Here is a 19,774-nt window from a genome sequence, read left to right as displayed (position 1 = left end):
TGTAGTTAGGAGGACTCTGTGACTCAAGCCAAGGGAAAGGCGAATAGGAGTGTGTTCCAGTGTCCTTGTCCTGAGGTCGTGATGGCAGGAGCTGTATCTAAGATGACCCAGTCACCAGCGGAATGACTCTGGATCCCTGGATCCGCTGTTTGCAAAGAGGCTGCCCTGGAAGCCACTGACCCACGATGGACTCTCATGGCAAAATAATAACAATAATAATAGTTGTTATTTCTGTATGTTCCGATGCTAAGATCTCTATGGTTTGTACACTGCCACAGCACACATTACCTTGTACTAACTAATCCAGACCCATCTCTCTGAGACTGAAAAGCACTGCTGCGAGTCCAAGCTGTGTCTCCTACCAGTCATCTGTTCTTGTGGAGATGTGTATTCTTTTTTCCTTTGGGTAGTTGGAAAGCTATTCCTTTATAAAGGCCAGAAACTGAAAGGCTGCTTTTACAGGGGGCTTCTCAGAACCCTGCATGAAGTAGTGGTGCAGGGAGCAGTGTACGTGGAAGCAGGGGTAGCCTCTGCTTTTCATGGAGCCTGGCCCAGCTGTGTCTCTGGAGTCACCAGTAGACAGCATCTGTTCCTTGAAGCAGCCTCAAAGCCAGTGGGCATCAACCAGGGTCATCAAAGAAAGGACAAAAGCAAGTGCATAGAGGATGCAGTGGGTTGACGATGGCTGGCAGGTTGGTTTGTAACCCACGGTGAAGATGTTCCTTTGGGGAATGTTGTAAATAATTGTGAGGAACCACGGGGTGACATGGGGGAGGAAACCGAGGCCCTGCAGTACAGTGGGCGGGGTCTTAGCTTACTGCATTTAGACAATCTACTTTTTGCTTTAACAGGTGATTAAAGCCTGCAGCATACTACTTAGACACATGTTAAATCAAGTGATGAGATACTCGGTTTACCACATAGCAGGGATTAGAGCTGTAGATTGGAGCAGGAAAAAGACCTTCCTGTCTCCCTGGCAGCAAAGACATAAAAAGCTTAGGAGAGACAAACTTCTCCCAGCACCTGCCAGGCAACTGCAGCCTAGGTGTGCTGGTGGGAACTGTTCCCACCCACCAATCTGGCCTAAAGATGCTAGTCTCAAATGTTTAGGAAAAATTTCAAGTCACTGTCTGGGATCCAGGCAAAATATATTGACAATTTAAGAGTCCCTCAGCTATACAAAATTATACATACTATATGTTCCCAATTTGTGTGTGTATGTGCATTTAAACTATAGAGCAAACACAAATGTGAAGAGTAGTTGCCTTTGGTAGACTTATTTCTGCTTTTCACTTTTTCATATTTTCTTTATTTGCCTTTAAGAGCAAGTATTACCTTTATACTGGAAATAAGAACTCCCTGGCCACTCACTGTACTTCTTGTCCGTTAACTTCCTCCCTGACCCAAGCTGTGATCCTGATTCTAACTTCCATTGGGATCTGGAGGCTTCCTGGGGCCTTCATCTGATCATAGCATCACAGCTGGGCCAACTGCTCTGCTGCTGCTCAGCGTCTCGCAGAACTCTTCCAGTAGATGCTGGGAAAAGACTGTATGTGGGGAGGAATAATGGGGTAAAGCAACTATGTAGTTAATATTTTAAAACCTGTTTTTTGTTTTTTGAGACATGGTCTCAATGTGTAGTCCAGGCTGGCCTTGAACTCACTACGTTGCCCGGGCTGGCTTGAAATTTGTGGCAATCCTCCTGCCTCAGCCTCCTGAGTGCAGGGATTACACGCATGCACCACCATGCCCAGCTGAAACCTGGGTATTGAGGTGTCTTGTCTCTTGTTTAGTTAGCTCTGATGCAAGATCATGATGAGGTGTATCTGCTTCTACCTTGTCTGTTTTCCCTCTAGCTGAAAGTCAAAACTAAAGAGAGAGTTGCCATTTTTAGAATTAAATGAAGGGGGGAACCCCAGATAATTGCTTCACTAAAGATCTTTTCATTTTATTTATTTATTTATTTATTTATTTATTTGGTACTGGGGATTGAACTCAGGACCTTGTGCTTTCAAGGCAGGTGGCGGACCGCTGAGCTAAATCTTTGGCAAAGACCTCTTGTCTTTGTGCTTCCAAATGCCTCTCCATATTATTTAGGGTTAGTCAGTGATTTTCACTCAATATACCCCAGCCATGCCTTAAAAGGCTCATCTATATGGTGCACTGTATCTGGATCCAAAAAGTATTAAAAATGAGACCCTGATACAGGCCTTACCTGGAAACACTTTCTTTTTTTGTTTGTTTTGTTTTGTTTGGTATCTGGGATCGATCTTGGGACCTAGTGCTTGCAAGGCAGGTGCCAAAACCACTGAACTAAATCCCCTGCCCAAAAACATTTGCATTTGACCTGATGTCTAAAGTTGGTGGGGAAACCGAGGCCCATGCCCCTGTTTGTTCCCATCATTGTGTCAGAGACCAAGGGTGACACGCTTTGGCTGTGTTGCCCCCAGGAGCTCCGGAGAACTGGCAGGGCTTTGCTGCCTCGGAGCTGGCCCCACCCGGCCCTCAGCTGTGTGCAGAGTCTGCTGTGGGCCCCTTCTCATTTCCTGCCCTACCAGAGACCAGAGTGCCCCTGCTCCTAGAAGCGATGCTCAGTATGTAAATAATCCTATGCCTTTCCCCCTGCAGATTCTTGGCTTCACTGCATTTGCTAACAAGATAGACATGGCCACAGAAAATAGCAAGACATTCATTGAGATGATTCCTTTTAGGTCAGTAATTGTACTTTTCATGACTGCTTCCCCTTCTCTGATGCTATCTCTCAGCCCCCAACCACCACCTGATTGATGTTGGGCCACAGCCAAATGCATCTTTGAACGCAGAGGCCTGTGAAGGCCAGAGGGCTGGGACAGCTCCTGTCTCCTCTCTGGTTGGCCTCTGTCTCTCCTCGAATAGCTGAGCCTGTTCCCTAACCCGACACCCGTGGTATGCATGGAGTACCTTTCTCATAGACTTCACAGGTCTTCCCGAGCTCTGTGCCTGCCTAATTAATTTCCAGGGGTGGACCAAGGGGTCCCTCTGCCAAGCCCCCCTCCTGGGGCTCTGTGTTCTGAAAAGGAAGGCTCTTCTGCCTTCTCCCCCTTCTACCGGATCAGTGTCCTGCAGAACGTCACTTTCTTCATTTAGCCATTAGTCTATCATAGGACTCGCCATCAGTTCGCATCATTGTTCCTAGAAGTGACCACGGGATACACTCTTGCTTCTGTTGGAAAAGTATAATGTTTTATCCTCCATCAAACAACTCACATTAGCTAAGAGAGGAAAAGACTGTAGTCCCTTGACTCACAGGTGACTTTTGCAGAGCACTGTTCATCTCCTTGTGTGGAACACTGGGGAGCCCACAGAAAGCAGGGGGCCCTGGCTGAGCTCCACCCTAACAAGGTACAGGCTACTTAGACTCAGTCAGATTGAACTAGTCTAGCCTCAGACTCTACCAGTTCTCAGTGAAATCGGATGACGGCTAAATCCACTTGGGATTCTACTCAGATAAGAATGTGAGCAGATACCTCGCTACCAGGCGAACACAAAGATCACCAAGATGTGGTCTCTGCCAAAAAAAACAGCCATATGGTCAACACTTTACTGTATTTATTGTGTTTCATTTGCTCCTCTCAGTAATACTATGAGGTGGATATTTTCTTCTTCTTATGGTTGAGGAGAATAAGGCTTCCCACATTTCAACGACTTATCCAAGATGAGACAGCTGGACACTGCCAGAGCTACTGTTTGACCCCATTTCTATTTAATGCCAAAGTTAGGGTTGGGGCTCAGTGGCTCTGAGGTGTGCTCAGGGCCTTGGGGTTTAGCCCCCAGTTTCTGCAAGAAGTCAGCGATGTATAATCCTGAGGAAAAAACAGTGCCTGGGTCCATAAACCCCACAGCCAACTTTTGCTTAATCTTTTATCAAAAGATTCAAGGGTATAGTTAGACTAGTGAGGATTTCAAAAATCTAATTTTTAGCACTACTTTGAACTTTCTTTTTTCAGCCCTTTAAAAATTTCTCCGTAGTTGCTAGTGACTAGTAAAAGGGAATAATTTAAATTATCTCCCACCGTGTCCACGTTTCCCTTTAACCTAATTTGCTAACAAGAACTGAATGCTGGGAGGGGATATGGGGAGGATTATTGGGAGGATGAATATGATCAAAATATACGCGTGGGTGAAAATACCACATTGAAATACAGCATTTTGTAAAATTAATAAGCATATACATATATATATATATGTACTGGGGATCGAACTCAGAACCTTGCGCTTCCGAGGCAGGCACCGGAACCACTGAGCTAAACCCCTGGCCCAATAAAATAAATTTTTAAAAGAATAAAGGGTTAACAGAGGACAGTAGGAAGTAATACAGTCATTTGTGTCAGCATACTAAATATTCAATACTAATATCAATTTGGGTAATGAGCTACACTTACTGTCTACCTCTTAAGAGAGCCATGTTCTTACCTAACTTCTGAAAAGGACAAAAGCGTCAAATTTAACAAAAACTTAAATATCTACATCTGCCCAGTCAGTTGGTTCCTATTTAGGTTATTACCTGGAAGCACCAAATGCTTGTAAGTTACAAGGAGGAAATTAAAACAGACATGGAAAAGGATATTCAAAAATAGGAATTTAGATTCATGTACACAGTAATGTGAAAAATTGAGAAAATAGGAGGCATTTCTTCGAGGGTTAAAAGTGGATTCTTTCTTCTTAAAGGAAAATGAAATTTAAAATCCATGAAGTAATGAGAAATTTTAATTAGATAAGCTATTACTTTCTTTATAGAAAAATATACCACAACTCTTATTTTTTTATTTTATTTTATTTTTTTTGTACCGGAGATCGAACTTGGGATCTTGGGATTGCGAGGCAGGCGCTGGAACCACTGAGCTAAATCCCTGGCTACCACAATTTTTAAAAATATAATTTTCAAAAAAATAAAAAATAAAAAATAAATATATAATTTTCTCAAGCATGTTAATAGTTCATTTTACTGAATTTGGATCTTTACACAATTTTTCAGAAGTAAATCGACTTTTGAGTCATATGTATTTGGGTGTACCATTAAAACTCAGAAGATAATAAAAAGAATAAACATTGCAAATAGCAAACCTTACCTAAAACATTAGAAGATAGATTTTTTTTTTTCTGACTTAGAAAGTAGTCTAAGGAAATGGAAAATGAAGCCGGCCTGTGCTCCCAAATTAGATTAAAAGGATTATGCCGGTATGGGTCTATGAAAACACTTCCTCCAGAATCATCACCATTTCTTTTCCTTTTGAAATCTGCTAATATCATGATTGAATGTTAAATCGCTTTACATTTTTAAACCAATGCTGCATCCTGGGAGATAAGTCCCGCTTGGTTATAGCATATTATCACTTTATATGTTGATTTGCTAAAATGAGAAGAATGTTTGCACTGATGTTCATGAGAAATATTGGCCTGAGGTTTTCTTTTCTGGGTAATGTCTGTGTCTGGTTTCGAACTATGCGGACATTATCGAAGGACTTGGGAAGTGCTCCCTCATTTTTAGTTTTTGGAAGCATTTCTATAAAATTGGGATTATTTCTTCCTTAAATATTTGGTAGAATCTGTCAATAAAGGTATTTGAGCCTGCAGTTGTCTTTGTGGGAAGATTCTTGGCTATAATTCAATTTTTAATATGCCATTTATTAAATAAAATTCTTAATAATTATGTAATCATTGTCCATGATTCAGCCTATCTATTTTTTTTTTTTTTTTGGTACTGGGCATCGAACTCAGGTCCTTGGCTTACAAGGCAGGCAGCAGAACCACTGAGCTAAATCCCTGATCCAAGTTTATCTATTTCTTCTTGGGACTACTTTGTTAGTTCTGGTCATTCAAACAACTTTTCCAGTTAGTCTAGGTTGGCAATGTATTGTCATGAAGTTATTTAGAATATTCTCTTATCTTGTTCACATACCATAAAATTCACCATTTGAAAGTGCACAGTTCAGTGAACTTTAGGATATTCTCAAAGCTGTACAACCATCACCACTATGTATGCCCACCCAGAACAGGGAATCAAACTCAGGACCTTGCACTTGCCAGGCAGGTATGGCGCCACTGAGCTACATCCCTTTTTTTTTTTTTTTTTTGAAACAAGGTCTCACTGTGTAGTTCAGGATGTTCTTGAACTCACTGTGTAGCTCAGGCTGGCCTCGAACTCATGGCCATCCTCCTGCCTCAGTCTCCCGAGTGCTGGGATTACTGGCATGTGCCATAACGCCCAGCTACCACTATGTTTTGTTTTGGTTTGGTTTTTTGTTGTTGTTTTTTTTTGTACCAGGGATTGAACTCGGGTCCTTGCACTTGCAAGGCAGGCGGTGAAACCACTGAGCTAAATCCCCAGTCCTACCACTATGTTTTTTGTGGGGTTTTTTGGTACTGGGGATTGAGCTCCAGACCTTGCACTTTCCAGGCAGGCACCAGAACCACTGAGCTAAATCCCCGGCCCTACCACTATGTATTTTTGAAAGATTTTTTTTCACCCTCAAAAGAAACCCTGAACTTATTAGCAGTCACTTCCAATTGGTCCTCCCCAATTGTATAGATTTCCTTATTCTGGACCTCTCATATAAATGGAATCATAAAATACATGGCCTTTTGTGTCTGGCTTCTTTCACTTAGCATAATGTTTTCAAGATTCATCCATGATGCACTATAGATCAGCATATTCCTATTTATGGCTGACTAGTATTCCATTGTGTGGATCTATACATTTTGTTGATCTGTTTATCAGTTGATGGACATTTCAGAGCTTTTCAACTCTCATGAATTGTGTAACTGTGAACATTCATGTGCATGTTTCTGTTTGAACACCTGTTCTCAATTCTGGGGGTACACACCAAGCAATGGAATTATGGGATCATTTGGTAGTTCTGTGTTTAACTTGGTGAGGAACTACCAAGCTGTTTCTTAATTCCAGCTGCACAGTGTTACATTCTTATCAGCATCGCACAAGTATTCCAATTTTTCTGCATCCTCATCAATACTTATTTTCTTTTTCTTCTTTTATTTTAGGGATCCTAGTAGATATGAGGTGATGTGTTGTTTGGCTTTGATTTGCAACTCTCTCTAATGACTAATGACGTGTGGCATCTTTTCATGTGTTTATTCGCCATTTGTATATCTCTTTAGAGAAATGTTTTTAAGTCCTTTACCTGTTTTTAACTGGGATGCCTGTCTTTTTGTTGTTGAGTTGTAGGTATTCTTTATACATTCTGGACCACAGAGCCTTGTCAAATATAGGACTTATAAGTATTTTCTTCCATTCTGAGTTGTCTTTTCATTTTATTGATACTTCAAAGCGTGAAATTTTTTAATTTTGATGAAATTAAATGTACTTTTTTCTTTCATCATTTGTGCTTCTGATGTCAAATCTCTAAGAAATCCATGCCTAAACTCATGAAGATTCATCCCTATGTTTTCTGCTAAGAGTCTTGTGTCTTTAGCTTTGGGTTAATTGTATATGTCATGCTACAGGTGTCCAGCTTCATTCGTTTGCATGTGAATACTCTGTCGTCCCAACACCGTTTGGTGAAGAGATTGTGTTTCCTGATCAATTGTTAAAAGTCACTTAGCCATAAATGTTTGGGTTTATTTCTGAACTCTCAGTTCTGTGCCATTAATCTATGTGTCAGTCCTGATGAGAGAAGTATGTAATAAGTTTTGAAATCAGGAAGTGTGAGTCCTCCTACTTTGTCCTTCTTCAAGATCACTTTGGCTTTCAGGGTCCCTTGCAGTTCTTTATAAATTTTGAAGTCAGCCTCTCCATTTCTGTAAAAAGGGACAGTGAGAATTTAACAAGATGGCATGGAATCTGTAGACCATTCAGAGGTTCATACTGGCCAAATACATCAAATATGTTTGAATTCATGAATATATCAATATTCTAAACTATATGAATATATAAAAATTATTAAAATTACATATACTAAAAATAAATAAAAACCAAAATAGCTTCAAAAAATTAACTACCTAGGAGTCAACCATTGCCAAGGATGTGAAAGACCTCTGCAATGAAAATTCCAGAATATTGAGGAAAGCAACTTTAAAAAGACACTAGAAGATGGGAACACCTCCTTCCTTCACAGACCAGAAAAACTCATATTGTGAAAATGGCTATATTACCAAAAGCGACCTTCAGGTTCAATGCAACACTTATCAAAATATCCACTACATGCCGCCTGCCTCGAAAGCGCAAGGACCCAAGCTCGATCCCTGATACCAAAAAAAAAACAAACCTTCCAAAACAACTTCCTTTTTGCACCATTGGAAAGTGCTAGGGAACCAACTCATTGTTTTGAAAATTGTTAAATAAAGGGAAAGAATTTAGACATTTATTATATTTTTTCTTTTAAGAACTCTTGTTTGGGGTATCCAAAGAGTTGACAGAGCAATTTCAATTTCAATTTCAATTTCAACTCACAGAATTTTTCCATCCAATAAAGAGAGAAGATATTATGGAGTCAGAATACCACCATTAAGGAACACTATTACATCATCTGCTAATATCACAAAAAGAAACAGCTAGCCATTGTGTGCCTCAGGACAGACCTACAGACCACCACCTGGAAAGTACTTTTTCCTTAAAAAACAAACAAAACATGGACTGGGGAATTAGCTCAGTGGCGCCATGCCTGCCTTGCAAGCACAAGGTCTAAGTTTGATCCCCAGTACCAAAAAATAAATAAATAAAACAAAACAAAAGCTCAATCATATATCCTGCCAAACTTGAAGGATTAACTACCAATTTACAGGAAATACAAGGTACAGGAGAATATAGTAATTGCAACACAGGGATGCAGTCAGCAAAATCTAGAAACTCAATAGGACTGATGACCAGGTTTCTTTAGCAAAAACAAACAAACAAAAATTTCAAGGAAGGAAAAAATATAGAGAGAGTGTAAACCTTTAGTTTAAAAGAGATTTAAGATACATAGCAACCAGTGGTTATGTACAAACTTTATATGTATTTTTTCCTTTATGTTTTTTTAGACAGGATCTTGCTATGTTGCCCTTGGCTGGCCTTGAACTTGCAATCCTTCTGCCTCAGCTTCCTGAATAGCTGGATCTTATTTGGATTTTTATTTGAACAAATTATAAAATATATGTTTATACGCTATTTGGGAAAACTGAAAACTTGAACATTATTTGGATATATTAAGGTACTGATAATAATTTCTGACGTATATCTTTTAGAGAGGTACACAGAAATATTTATAATCAACATGATATAACTCCTAGGATTTGGTTCAAAATAATCTTGCAACAGGCAGTGGAAATGTGTATACATAAGATTGGCCATGTAACTGTTGAAGGTGGGTGACAGGTTCAGAAGAGCAATTATACCATCCTTCCTTCTTTTGTGACTCTTTGTGGAAATTTTTCTACTTTAAAAATAAAATATCAAGGGCCAGGGATTTAGCTCAGTGGTTTCACCGCCTGCCTTGCAAGCATAAGGACCCCAGTTTGATCCCTGGTACCAATAAATAAATAAATAAATAAATAAATAAATAAATAAATAAAATATCAAGGCCAAGCATGGTGGCACATGCCTGTAACCCCAGCATTCAGGAGGCTGAGGCAGGAGAATCACCATGAGTTTCAGGCCAATCTGGGTTATATAGTGAGCAACCTTGAACTGTCTCAAACAAACAAAACAAAACAAAAAGTCAGGCATTTGTGTGTGGTTCCAAGAACACAGTCTCTGACCCTGAAAAAGTTACAGCTTAAAACTGATCACACAAAATATGACTTAACAGATACTCTGGACAGCAATCAGATGGTAACAACAAAAAAGTTTATTGTGTTAAAGAAGTAGAGCTTCCTAGCTAAGAAGAGGGTGGGTGATAATACCTGGGAAGAGGTTTGTTTTTTTTTTTTTTCTAAGATCATAATTTTATTGTAATTGGTTTAGTTTTAAGATGGTAACATATTAAAAAATTATTATTGATATAGGCTTTTCAATTTGTCCAAAATTATGCATTGTAAGTGGAATGAAGCAGCATTTCCAGTTGACAAATGGATCTATGGATAATGATGTATTTCTTAAATAAAGCTTGTGACAATTAAACCAACAAATGGTGGCAATGAGAAAACTATTGACAAAGTACAACCAGGGAATCTTCGACTCAATATATGCAGGAATCTGTACTTTAAGTAAAAGAATGAATACCTGAAGCAGTACAAATGGTAACCAGGTACCAATGAAACTGGGAAGAGGTTTTGATCACAACATAAATGTATTGGGCAATGTCTTGTATGACAAGACCTTAGCACAAATAGACTGCATTTAACTAGTAAAATTAGGTAACATTGATTGTCAGCAAAATGAATGGTTCAGCATTCTGGTGACCTCAAAACTATAGGGAAGTTAAAAAAAAAAATTTAGGGCCAGGGATTTAGCTCAGTGGTTCTGCCTTCTGCCTTGCAAGCTCAAGGACCCAAGTTCGATCCCCAGTACCAAAAGAAAAAATTTAAAACTATAAGGAAGTGTTAGTAGAATTGGCAAGCGATTTATATGAAGAACAGTGAGTAAAATTACACCCTGAAGAATGTGAATGTGAAGAGAAGGGAATGCATTGAGCCTGTTACCTCTAAAACACCTTAGATGTGCTATCGGCCAGTACAATCACAGTGGCAAGAAACCGTTTTCCACAAATCCTTGTCCTGTTTCTTGCCATTGCTGCAAATAAGTTGTCTTGGCAGCTTTTGTAGCTTGGCTTGGTTTGCTGGTAGTTCTGGCAAGCTGCTGCCTGGGTTGCTCTACTTGTCCTTTATTACGTGCCTGAAATTCTGGCTACTCTGGTGGGTGAGCCTGGATGATCACAAGTTCTAGGCAGCTTGGGCAACTTAGTGAGATGCTGTCTCCAAATCATATAAAAAGGGGTAGGGGTAGGGGGATAGCTCAGTGGGAGAGTATTTGCCTAACATGCTCAAAGCCCTGGGTTCAACCCCAGCACTGCAAGAAAAACTAGCGAGATAGCATCGGGCTTGCTTAGTACGAAGAGGGTGGAGTGGGGCTCCCCCTCTCCAGGAATAATTCCATTCCAGGTTCATGTTTCCTGCATTACCAGATTTCACCATTGTTGGTGATGTTGTTTTACAATCCATCTCCCTGTTATTAGTGAGCTCCTTTCTGCTCATATTTCTGGGCAAGAGGATTGCCAGTTTCCATAACTACAGAGTCAATTCCAACCAGGTGAGAGGCCCATTCTTTCTCCTGACTGTAAGTCTGTGTGCTCTCTCTGAGCCTCCCACAGCACGAAGGCTGGCCTCTTCCACCAGGAGGGCACTGGACCGTGCATTGCCCTGTTACCACAAAAGGGTTTTCCAGCAGTGAGGGTACTTAACTTTGAAGCCACCTGAATTAACACAAGGGTTTTCCCCCTACAACAGATAGGGTCCAGAGAGGCAAGAATATGATATATAGCATCATGCTGAGGCAGCAGTTCCTCTGTTTTATCTTTCTGGAACATGCTTAGAAGTCAACCACATACTGAGGCATAATAAGAAATGCTGTGAAGATCATATAAAAAGCCAGGGTACTAATACATGTAATTAAGTTGGCCTCTTTGTCCTTTGGTCTTTGTTTTTGTTTTTTAGGGAAAATCTCCAACTACTCTGTTTGGTGCTTTCCTTAGAACTGAAGAAGGAAATATGAAGGCAGGAAGTCCTACTTTGACTTTTAGGGTAGCACAGAAATAAGGAAGAACAGTAGCATTGCGATTCTCCCTGTTGTGCTAAGTCCTGGTGCTCAGGAGAAAAAGTAAAAACACAAGGGTCTCATTTTACCATCTCGAGAAGGGTGCTCTTGTGACCACTAGGCAACATGAAGATGTGATTTAATCTAGATCCTCACATTCGCCATCCTTTAATTCTAAGTATATCTCAACCTGTTTGAAGTGATATAAACAGCACAGTTTTCATACACTAGAAATAAACAGTATATTTTTAGCTCAAAATAAAATTAACATTCTTCAACCAAAAGCAGCTGTCAGGTGTGTGCATTTCTTCACAGGATTTAATAGCCATCGGCCTTTGCAATGTCATCAGCTCCTGTTTCAGAGCTTCCGTGTTTACTGGTGCTGTGGCCAGGACTATAATCCAAGATAAATCTGGAGGAAGACAGCAGGTATGTCAAGAAAGAATTAGCTCTCTAATATACAGATGTATGTCAGTTCATGTGTGTGTTCACAGAGGGGTTACCTGGGTTTAATCTTTTTTGTGTGTTTTTTTTTTCCTTTGGTACCGGGGATCAAGCTCAGGTCCTTGCGTTTGCGCACCAGGCAGCAAAACCACTGAACTAAATCGCCGGTTTTTTTCCGTTTTTTTGAGGCAGGGTCTCCCTTTGTAGTTCAGGCTGGCCCTGAACTCACTATGTAGCCCAGGCTGCCCTCAAACTTGTGGTGATCCGCCTGCCTCAGCCTCCCAAGTGCTAGGACTACAGGCATGTGCCCCCAGGCCCGGCTGGGTTTAATCTTGTTTTAATGTTGTATATAATGGAAAGACCTCTTATACAGACTCCATGCTTGATTAAATTCTTGTTCAGGTTTTATCTTAAAAGTTACTGGCCAGTGTGAAACTTGAAATTCGTTTTCCATAGAAGTTTTTTTTTTTTGATACCGGTGATCGAATTCAGGACCTTGTGCTTTCGAGGCAGGCACTGGAATCACTGAACTAAATCCCTGGTCCCCACAGAAGTATTTTTATGAGTGGTTTCCATATGTTCGCCCACAGAAACCCCTTTTGCAGCTAACATACCCGAAGAAAAACAATATTTCAGGTAAACTTAGCATCAGCTGTTATTTTTTTCCCCTTTAGGGGGATGCAGCCTCATACCCAGCCTGGGAAAGTAAAAATATAATTCTCCTCCCCCTGGCAGCAAACCAAGCTGGCTTCCTGGCTTCCTCCAAGGCCAGGCTGGGCAAAGGACTCTGCTGGGAGGGGTCAGGTGCTTGTCTAGGAGAATCTTGGGAATTTAAGACCATCTGTGTATAAGAGAAAATGGCCTAGGTCAGATTCTCTTCAGGTACTCTGAATTAATAACTCAATGTTTAAGAAACTAACTGTGGGTGGCAAGGGAGAAAGAATGGTGACAGAGAAGACTCTAAAGGCAAACTCTGACCAATGGCAGGCGCAAGGTTTTATGTTTAATTTTTGTTAGTATATGTTCACAGTACATAATAGGTACATGCAGCAGGGAGTCCAATGTTTACAAGTTTCGAACTGACTAAATAAGACAAGACCCATGACAGGGACCCTGTCTCAGCCGTGCAGTGGGACCAGATGTCAGAGTTATCAGAGTTGGAGCTGGGAAAAGCCAGGGAATGAGCCAGGTGCAGATGGAGAGAAAGGGTGGCAGACGTCGAAGCCAACCTGTGCCACAGAACCACAGGGAAAAGAGTCAGGAACTGATGGTTCAGAAGAACGGACATTCAGTTTTTGGGGGTTTTTTGGTCTTTTTTTGTACCGGGGATCGAACTCGGGTCCTTGCGCTTGTGTAGCAGGTGTTGAAACCACTGAGCTAAATCCCCGGCCCGGACACTCAGTTTTAACGCGGGAAGGTAAGTGTCACAGCCCAGGGCAAATGTAAAGTGCAGTAGAAGATGAAAGCTAATAAAAGGCAGATTATGAGCAGAGGTCTTGAGTAAGACGACATCCTGCCGTTGTATAGGGACCGAGTTTTGTTGTCACAGTGGCCTTTTCCTCTTCTGCCTGAAAGAGGGCTATGCTAAAAGGATGTGGCCGGGTGCAGTGGCCCACGCCTGTAAACCCAGCACTCTGGGAGGCTGAGGCAGGAGGATCACAAATTCAAGCTCAATGTGGCAACTTAGTCTCTCTTTTTTTTTTCCTGCTACCAGGGATCAAACTCAGGACCTTGCTCTTGCCAGCCGGTGCATCACCACTGGGCTACATCCCTGGCCCCTTGGCAACTTAGTCTCTTGGCAAGACCTAGTTTCAAAATAAAAAAAGAAGCTGAAGATGTAGCTTAGTGCAAAGGCCCTGGGTTCAATTCCCAGTACCAGAGGAAAAAAGAGAGATAGAGAGAAAGAAAAATGTTCTATGCAAACTCACAGAAACTCTAAATGAAAATGAGAGCGTTTTATGATGCATAGAAATGGCAATCCCAAAGAGTGGTTCTGCTAACTTTGTATGCCATAGTTTGCTGATTTGATATGCAGCATAGGGCCGGGGATTTAGCTCAGTGGTTTTGCTGCCTGCTGCACAAGCGCAAGGACCCGAGTTTGATCTCCGGTACAAAAATAAAAAAGAATATCTTAGTCTTTGTTTGGGCCAGGGATTTAGCTCAGTGGCACAGCGCCTGCCTTGCAAGCACAGTGTCCTAAGTTCGATCCCTGGTACCGCAAAAAAAAAAAAAAAGAATATGATATGCAGCATAAATGGGGGAGACAAGATGCACACAGTTGACAATGACTGAATCATAGTGCGAGGAAAATTGAGTGTAGAATGAACAAAAAGTTCCATAAACGGTGTGAGAAGAAGGGCGGAGCGAGTGGGCATGTCAGGGAGTCCAGCAGGGGTAGAATGCATGTGGCCTGAAGGGAGAAGAGGCCTGTGGTCTGCCTCAGGGCTGTGCTACAGGCAGGATCCTGCCCTGTGCGGGGACACTGGCTGGGAACGCAGCCCAGGCTTTGGCAGGGCCCTGCAGACGGGGCAGGAGTTCCAACCTCGGAGCTGGCCTGTTACTCCACTTCCATGTGGCACATTCCCTTCCAGTGACACCTTTCACCGCACTGCAGTGGCCCTGCCTGGCGAGTCAGGCACCAGGGATGCTGGAAAGCTCTTCCCTGACATCCTGCAATGCCCAGCGCAGATGGCTGGCTCAGACAGACAAGAATGCTTCCGACTCAATGCCCCACATCCAGGCTGCCAGGCTGCTGGGGACCAGGAAAGGCCGCTCAGCCTTCTCTAACCCAGGCGTGTGTGTGTGTGTGTGTGTGTGTGTGATCTCCCCATTTCTCTCTCTCTCTGTCTGCTCTCTCTCTCTCTCTCTCTCTCTCTCTCTCTCTCTCTCTCTCTCTCTCGGCTTTTGATTCACTCTGGACAAGAGCATCCTCACTTTTCCAAATTTCCCAGAACTCTGGGAGAGAGAGTTCCCTGACACTAAAAGTCACTCGTACTTTTGATCTGGCCTAAATGGGAACTGTGTGTATGTGCCTGGATTTCACTCAGTCATTTCCTAGTCTAGAGCCCATTTCCCCCAACTGGTTGCAGTAGTAAGCGAAACCTAGTGGCCCTTCTGGCCACAGGCTCAGCCTGAGGTGGGGCAGATCGTGCCCTTGGCAGAGGGGATGTGACAAGCCCTAGGCCTGCGGCTGGCTGGACTGTCCCTGGGTTCTTCCTGCTCATCCAGTTCTGACCGCTGCACTCCACAGCTGGGCCCCTGTCCTTGTTCCTTGCTCTCCAAGGATTCACCTTCTTGCCTTCTCCCCAGGCTCCCAGAATGCTTTAAAACGAGTTGCAACAAGAGAGAAATGTGCTTGTTCTTTTTTTTGGTACCGGGGATTGAACTTGGGACCTTGCGCTTTCGAGGCAGGCAGCAGAACCACTGAGCTAAATCCCTGGCCCGTGTGTTCTTTTTACAGCAAGAAATGGAGCAGTGGAGAAAGCCTAGTTTCTAGAGTCTAATGGTCAGGGAGGCTGAAGCCAGATACTGCACTTCCTGGGTGTAGGTGACCAAGGGCAAATTTCTTTTGCTCACTGAGGCTCTAGTCCTGAGGACTGGTTGGAGGGCTCATGAGCTCAGTTACCTCTTTCAGGTCCACAGTGTATGACAGATTCTGAGTTCTTGCTTGGATATGCCATTCTTTTGATATGTGGTTACAGCGTTACCCTTATTACAGTGGGAAATGACACTGCTTTATAATATTTTTTATCACTAGGGGCTTAAAAAGTAGAAGTTGACCTACTAATAGAGGATAAAATAATTCAAGACTATTTCCAGAGAGCCTTGGGACCTATTTCTTAGCCTTGTTAAATGAGAATCACTGCTTGCAAAATGACATGGAGCCCAGAGTAGCAAGCCCAGCTGGGACAGGCTCAGAACTGCAGTGTACAGCCTTAGCTTGTGTTGGTGGGTTTTTAAAAATTGTTTTTCTTTCATTTTGTGTGTGCGTTTGTTGTAGTGCTGGGCCTTCTGCATGCTAAGCAAACTTTCTAACACTGAGCCTCAGCCTCAGCCCAGGTAGCTTTTCTGTCTTTCTCTTTTTTGGTACCGGAGATCGAACTTGGGACCTTGCAGTTTTGAGGCAGGCCGCAGAACCACTGTGCTAAATCCCCGGCCCAGGTAGCTTTTCTTGACTGCACCTAAGCAGAGAAAAATGAAAGCAAGATCATTTGGGAAGTGATTGTCATTGAGGTTTTTAAGATGAAGAAACACTGCACTGTGACATGGGAAATTATCCAAGCTCCAAATGGGACAGTGAGGGGTGAGATACTTATTTACATGGGAAATAAAATGGGGAGAATTTTAGAGGTGTCGGTGAGGACCCCACTAGGAATTTTGTAAATTGTGTGAGGAGAGGTGAAAGTTTTGAAGGAACGTGAGCCATATTTTAGGAGACTTCAGATTCATAGCACAGAGCTGTGCCAATAAGGATTCAGATACCCAGGAAAATCTGGAACTTTTCAGAATGCATTCATGCATTCATTCAACAGATATTTCCTGAGGCCCTATATGTGTTTAGCACACTGATAAGACCTGAAAATGTCAGCTCAACAAAAATGCAGGTAGGCTGAACCCAACTCCTTTTAAGAAAAGATGGCCTGCTTCTCACCAGGCCTCAGGCCTCAGGTGCAGATGGGGCCATGTTTGTTCCTGATGGTTTCTCTCCAACTGGCTCTGTCTCCTCAGTTTGCATCTCTGATAGGCACAGGTGTGATGCTGCTCCTGATGGTGAAGGTGGGAAGCTTCTTCTATGAACTGCCTAATGTAAGTAGAACTGTTCATGTCACTAGGTCAAGGACGGAAGCTGGGTGTGCTCAGGCACGCCTGCAACCTCAGCATTCTGGGAGGCTGAGGCAGGAGGATTGCAAGTTTGACCCCAGCTTGGGCAACTTCACAAAACCCTGTCTCAACGCACAAAAATTTTAAAAGGGCCAAGGATGTAGCTCAGTGTGAGAGTGTGAAGGCCCTGGGTTCAATCCCCAGTACCCTACACACACACACACACACACACACGAACCAAATCTCTGGGGTGCATCTTGGTGGCACATCTCTGAGGAAAATTACATTCTATGTGTCCCCAGTGGTTACTCTAACATACAGCTTGTCCTTTTCCTCTAAAACAATAACATCTACATCACAGGTTAAGAGTTAATATATATAATGTCTATTTATATATAAGATATATATATATATATATATATTAAACAAGGTACTGTCAGACAAATAGTAAGCACTCAAGAAACATTATTCTTAAGCCGAGGGCATGGTGGTGCACACCTGTAATGCCAGCCCTTGAGAGGCTGAGGCAGAAGGATCACCATGAGTTCACGCAAGGCCAGCCTGAACTACATAGCAAGATCCTGTCTCAAAAACAGAAAGGAAGGAAGGAAGAAAGAAAAAAGAAATTTTTTTAAAAATTTATTTTTGTTTTTCAGTGCTGGAGCTAGAACCCAGGGCCTTGCGCATGCTAGGCAAGCACCCTACCATTGTGCTGGTAGAGCCCAAGGAACAGTATCTTATTATCATTCATTGATCTTTTTACTGCCTAAGCTATAAGTGAGCTTTATAAGTAAGAATTCCACGAAAGAGGACTAAGTAGGCTTCAGGCGCCAGACCTTGCCGTCACCCCAGGTTGGACACACACTGACACATTCGTGCTGCTCGAGGGACGCCCTGTTCCGGCTCCCATGTTCAAAGTCACCTGCTTCTTGGTTTTCCCCGGCACTAGACAGCAGGTCTGAAAATGGAGTTTTAACTCCACGTCCACCAGGGTGGCTCTCGGTGCGAGGGTGCCATTTCTTCCCTGTGAGTGAGACTTAGAGAGGTCCTGTGTGTTAATTACTGGGTACGATCACTATGTTCTCAGTTATTATCTAGATGGGTTCGTGCTCCGTTACCATTGCTTCTTTTAAATTTTCTTCATGTTCCTGGGAGCTATTACTATAATACACTTAGGGAGGTGGGAGAAGGCCTCTTTCCTGCTGTGACAGTGTGGTCACGCTAGGAAACAGCTTCCCCCGGAGCTGGAGGAGTTGTAAACACGGTCCCCATCCTTCTCCCCACCTCCTCCAGGAAAGCCCAGGTTTCACTGCAGCAGGACCGAATTAGCTCTCCTCTTGTGATTCAGGGATCTTGGAGCCCAACCATGGAACCGATGGCAACATGGTGGGATCAATACGCGCATGTGCAACGCACAAGCTGCTCTCTGATTCTTAGCAGAGCTCATTTCCAGAACTCAGCTTACACCGCACGTGGTAACCTCCGGAGTCTATTTTCAGAGAGTCACTCACTTTGTTGTTGTTGTCATTTTTTCGAACTGGGCCTTGAACTCAGGACCTTGCACTTTCAAGGCAGGCGGTGGAACCACTGAGCTAAATCCCCAGCCAGACAGGTTCATTTTTAATACCTTGGAAAATTCACAATGGATAAAAAATGTCCCCCATAATTACAAATAAACCACTACTAACATTTTGCATTTATCTGACCAACACTGTTTTTTTCTATGAATGGTACCACTTTGGATATTTGTAACTTCACTGTCCATAAAATTTTGTTTAATACAGAGCATGATATGCCAAATTTTCTATATGAAAACATATCAGCATTTTTTGATATGCTGCCAAATGATTTTTCCAAAAGGGCAGTGCCCGTTTATACGCATAACCATGTATATGGGTCTTATCAATGGTTTCAGTTTGCTAATTTAATTTCTAAAAACATGATCTCCTTAATGAAGCAATTGTAGCATATCATAATTAAACTTGAACGAAAGCCCAACTGGAACTAATTTAGAGTTTCTGTGAATACAAGCGTTTATCATCCCATCTGATAATGATTTCCAGGCAATGAAAGTAACACAGATTTGTCACTCAAACTAGACAAGGCCACACAGATAAAGTGTCCAAAGTGGCAAGAGGGAACTAGGGAGGAGGAGACGAACACAACCTTTGCCTAGTCTTTCTCTCACCACTCTCAGAATTTGAAAGGGGCGGGCCGGGGATTTAGCTCAGTGGTTTTGCCACCTGCCTCCCAAGCGCAAGGACCCGAGTTCAATCCCTGGTACCAAAAAAAAAAAAAAAAAAGAATTTGAAAGGGGCTGTCGTAGCTTCACTGGGTGGATCCCTCAGAACCTGGCCTTGGCCTGACCTTGCCTTGTGTGTTTGGCAAATTACGGAGGGGAGTACACAGAAGTGCGGAGAATATTTGATCAAACTGTGAGTGAGTTGGAGCATGTTGTCGTATTTGTATGAAATATCAACATAAAATATCTCTGAGCGGCAAGGCTGACTTTTGTGGTTCCTCAGTGAGAATTTGGGAGTTTTATTGCAAATGGAAAATGAGGAGAGTTTCCCTTTCCCCGCAGGCTGTGCTGGCTGCTATTATTCTGAGCAATGTCATTCCTTACCTTGAAGCCATTTACAACCTCCCCAGCCTGTGGAGGCAGAACCAGTATGACTGTGTGAGTGCTGCCAGGGCCCAGGAAGGGAAGGTGGGAGACAGAAAGACCACGAGGGAAAGAGACCAGTCACAGCCACAGCCGGGAAGAACACCAGCAACTCGGAG

The 19,774-nt window shown here is 42.6% G+C and overlaps 1 protein-coding gene across 1 annotated transcript in view; it reads left to right on the top strand.

Moving 5' to 3' along the window:
• Slc26a8 (solute carrier family 26 member 8) overlaps nucleotides 1–19,774 on the top strand; it is a 69,462-nt gene that overhangs the window by 31,516 nt on the left and 18,172 nt on the right. The window contains 3 exon segments of the mRNA XM_021259934.2: nucleotides 12,041–12,154; nucleotides 16,898–16,975; nucleotides 19,575–19,670. Of these exon segments, the coding sequence (XP_021115593.2) occupies nucleotides 12,041–12,154; nucleotides 16,898–16,975; nucleotides 19,575–19,670 (288 nt within the window).

This window comes from Heterocephalus glaber, unplaced genomic scaffold, assembly GCF_053883595.1.
Source record: "Heterocephalus glaber isolate CG9 unplaced genomic scaffold, H.glaber_assembly_v1.0 deba00001497, whole genome shotgun sequence".
NCBI lineage: Eukaryota > Metazoa > Chordata > Mammalia > Rodentia > Bathyergidae > Heterocephalus > Heterocephalus glaber.
This window is presented reverse-complemented; position numbering and strand designations above follow the sequence as displayed.